At 33.7% G+C, this 2,685-nt stretch overlaps 1 protein-coding gene across 1 annotated transcript; it reads right to left on the bottom strand.

Moving 5' to 3' along the window:
• Positions 1-947: 947 nt before the first annotated feature.
• Positions 948-2,455, bottom strand: LOC117171348. Its single transcript, XM_033358588.1, has 2 exons — positions 2,197-2,455; positions 948-1,698 (listed from the first exon to the last, which is right to left on the bottom strand). The coding sequence occupies exons 1-2, from the start codon at positions 2,360-2,362 to the stop codon at positions 1,460-1,462; spliced, it is 405 nt and encodes a 134-aa protein (XP_033214479.1). The 5' UTR covers positions 2,363-2,455; the 3' UTR covers positions 948-1,459.
• Between the last annotated feature and the right edge of the window lie 230 nt (positions 2,456-2,685).

Below are 2,685 nucleotides of genomic sequence, written 5' to 3' on the forward strand. Positions count from 1 at the left end.
AAAATTGCATGAAATCGGCTTCGAATTGGTTCCTCAGCCACCGTATTTACCAGACCTGGCCCCCAGCGACTATTACTTATTCCCTAACCTGAAGAGATGGCTTACCGGTAAGCGTTTTTACTCAAATGAGGAGCTCATAGCTGAAACTGAGTTGTATTTTGGAGACCTTCCGATCGAGTAGTTTTTGGACGGTATCAAAAAATTAGAAAATCGTTGGACTCGCTGTATCGACCTAAAAGGAGAGTATGTTGAAAAATAAAACTGACTTTGGCCAAGAAAACGTCTCCGTGTTTCATTTTTCAGGGACTTATCAGACTGCCTAGTACACACGTTTATTCAACATTGGATGGCGATAAAAAAATCAAAGTTTCAATCAAACAAAAACAATTTACTTTTCAGCATTAAGTTGCTGGATCGATCATTTGTGGGGGGTATATTCTCAACTTTAGAAGCTAATAAAAAATCCAATGTTCACTTTTTAAAAAGTGAGAATTTATTCTCTACTTATTTAGCTGCTCAAATGAAAAAAATGCATTTAAAAATATCAAGTTTCGAGAAAACGAAGCAATTTTTTTTCGCTTGATCCGCACGTTTTTTTCAACGTTGAACGGTGAGAAAAAAGTCCAATCTTTAATTTCAAACCATTTCATGAAGGAATGGGTATGATTTAAATTTATCCGCCTTTTTTGAAAATTTCCGATCCCGCATGCCGGGTTTGAGCCAAATTGGAGTAAATTTATGGTATTTTCGGGTCGAAAGGCCTAAATTTTCATGTTTTTGCACCAAAATTAACGTCCTGAGAAGTATTTTCTTAAGGCTTCTCAGTATTTTTCCTAGCATTAGGCACTCTCAGCGTTCTGAGTATTTTCTTCGCTCATTTAGAATGAGAATGTAATAATGAATTAACTATAAGATTTAAAAAATATTTAAGCAATTGTAAAAAGTAGTTAATTTGGAAATAATATTTATTTAGATGTCTCAAAATTAAAAGTTTAGACTTGGAAGTTTGCAGTAGATATTTCTAGATTGGATATTTCTGCATTACTGCTTTTCCACAGCACACTATATAACTATTTTTGAACGCTTTTTTTATTAAACTTGAAATAACTTTTCGTTATGATCAGAAACTGAAATTATGTGATCACCTTAATTAAATAGTTTTACTAAAAGTAGGGAAAACCATTAATAACCATTGACATGAGATTAAAAGTCTTTTAACAAGAAAGACTATAGACAAGGCATCATTAATCTTATCATAGAAGAATTATATTCCTTACTTTACTACTTAAATCTTTATATAAGTAACAGAAATAAGGACAAAATAGCTAACGCAAATATGCAGAATTAAGGTATCATACTTATATGTAATAACCAAACTTAAAGGCTAGAAGTACTTTCATTGTTTCATTGAATAAAAATAAAGAAGCAGATCTGTCTCCATCCATCGAGACCAGAGAAACTACAAAATATTGCAGCATCGAGAACTCGCCCTATCGGAATCTCGTAGCGATTTACGAAGCTGACGATGTTCCCTGAAAATATTGGCCCAAGGTGTATAATGAATAGCACCAGTTTCGTCTCTGGTAGCTAATGGAATTGTCATCTCATCCAAATTATTCCTCCTTTCACAACAAGATTTCAGTTGAATGAAAAAGGATAGCAATGTAAAGATTACCCAAAACGCGGTAAGTGTCATTTCTGAAAATATAAAAAGAAGATTTAATTTTATTGATTTACTTTTTACCTTTAATTCGACAGGCGATACTAAGTCGCAAGTGTATAGAGGGTTTTTGTCTATATGTGACTTGCGCCGATTAAAGGGGGCTAACTCTAAAAAAATCAAAATCGAGGTTTTTACACCTTTTGATAGTTTTTGATAGTTTTTGAGCCCTGTCCGTGAGCTGCGTCTACGTCCTACTTCTTGACTTCGAAAGCTCGCCCTCAAAAATCTCAGTTTTCAGAGTAAGCCCCCTTTCTTTGGCGTACGTCACATATGTTCCCTCATATTCTCTCGCTACTTTATCTTGGACAATTCTTCTCAATCAATTAAACGAACAAAAAACGACAAAAATGCGTGGATTACAGAAAATCCTAAAAAAAATTGTTTGAATATAAATAAAAATATATGCCATCGAATTCAGGATTGAAAAACATTTCTATCTCTCTGATCACATTTGTTTCCTTCAAATTTTTTACCTGCAGTTCCATAAGGAGGTGCGAAAATAGCAACATCATAGTTGGGAACGGTGATTCTTCGGACAATATTTATTATGATGTACTTCAGGCTTGATCCGATGTAATAATCAAATGCTACGATCAAAAGATAAGCACCGAAAATTGAACAGTAGAAGATACTCGACATGCGGGTAATGTAGAGAACTGTTAACGTAAGAAACCATAGAGAGCAGAAAAGTCCCCAGAAAAAGTAATCACTTTCAAACGGTAAAGCTTTGTCTAGAAAAGTAAGAACATCTCAATTTAAAATCCAGTTATAAATTTCATTTCATGTACAATTTTTATCAGACATTGTTTCATAAATCGAGAGGCTCTAGAAACAATCGCAAGAATCATTTTAAACTCAATTACAGTCTGTCAAGTTAAAGCGTGGGTAACTTTTTTGGTAAAATATTTTATTTAAACGCATGCTTCTACATGGAATTACATTTGTCAAGGTGTCGAGCAAAA

This window comes from Belonocnema kinseyi, chromosome 1, assembly GCF_010883055.1.
Source record: "Belonocnema kinseyi isolate 2016_QV_RU_SX_M_011 chromosome 1, B_treatae_v1, whole genome shotgun sequence".
Taxonomy (NCBI): Eukaryota; Metazoa; Arthropoda; class Insecta; order Hymenoptera; family Cynipidae; genus Belonocnema; species Belonocnema kinseyi.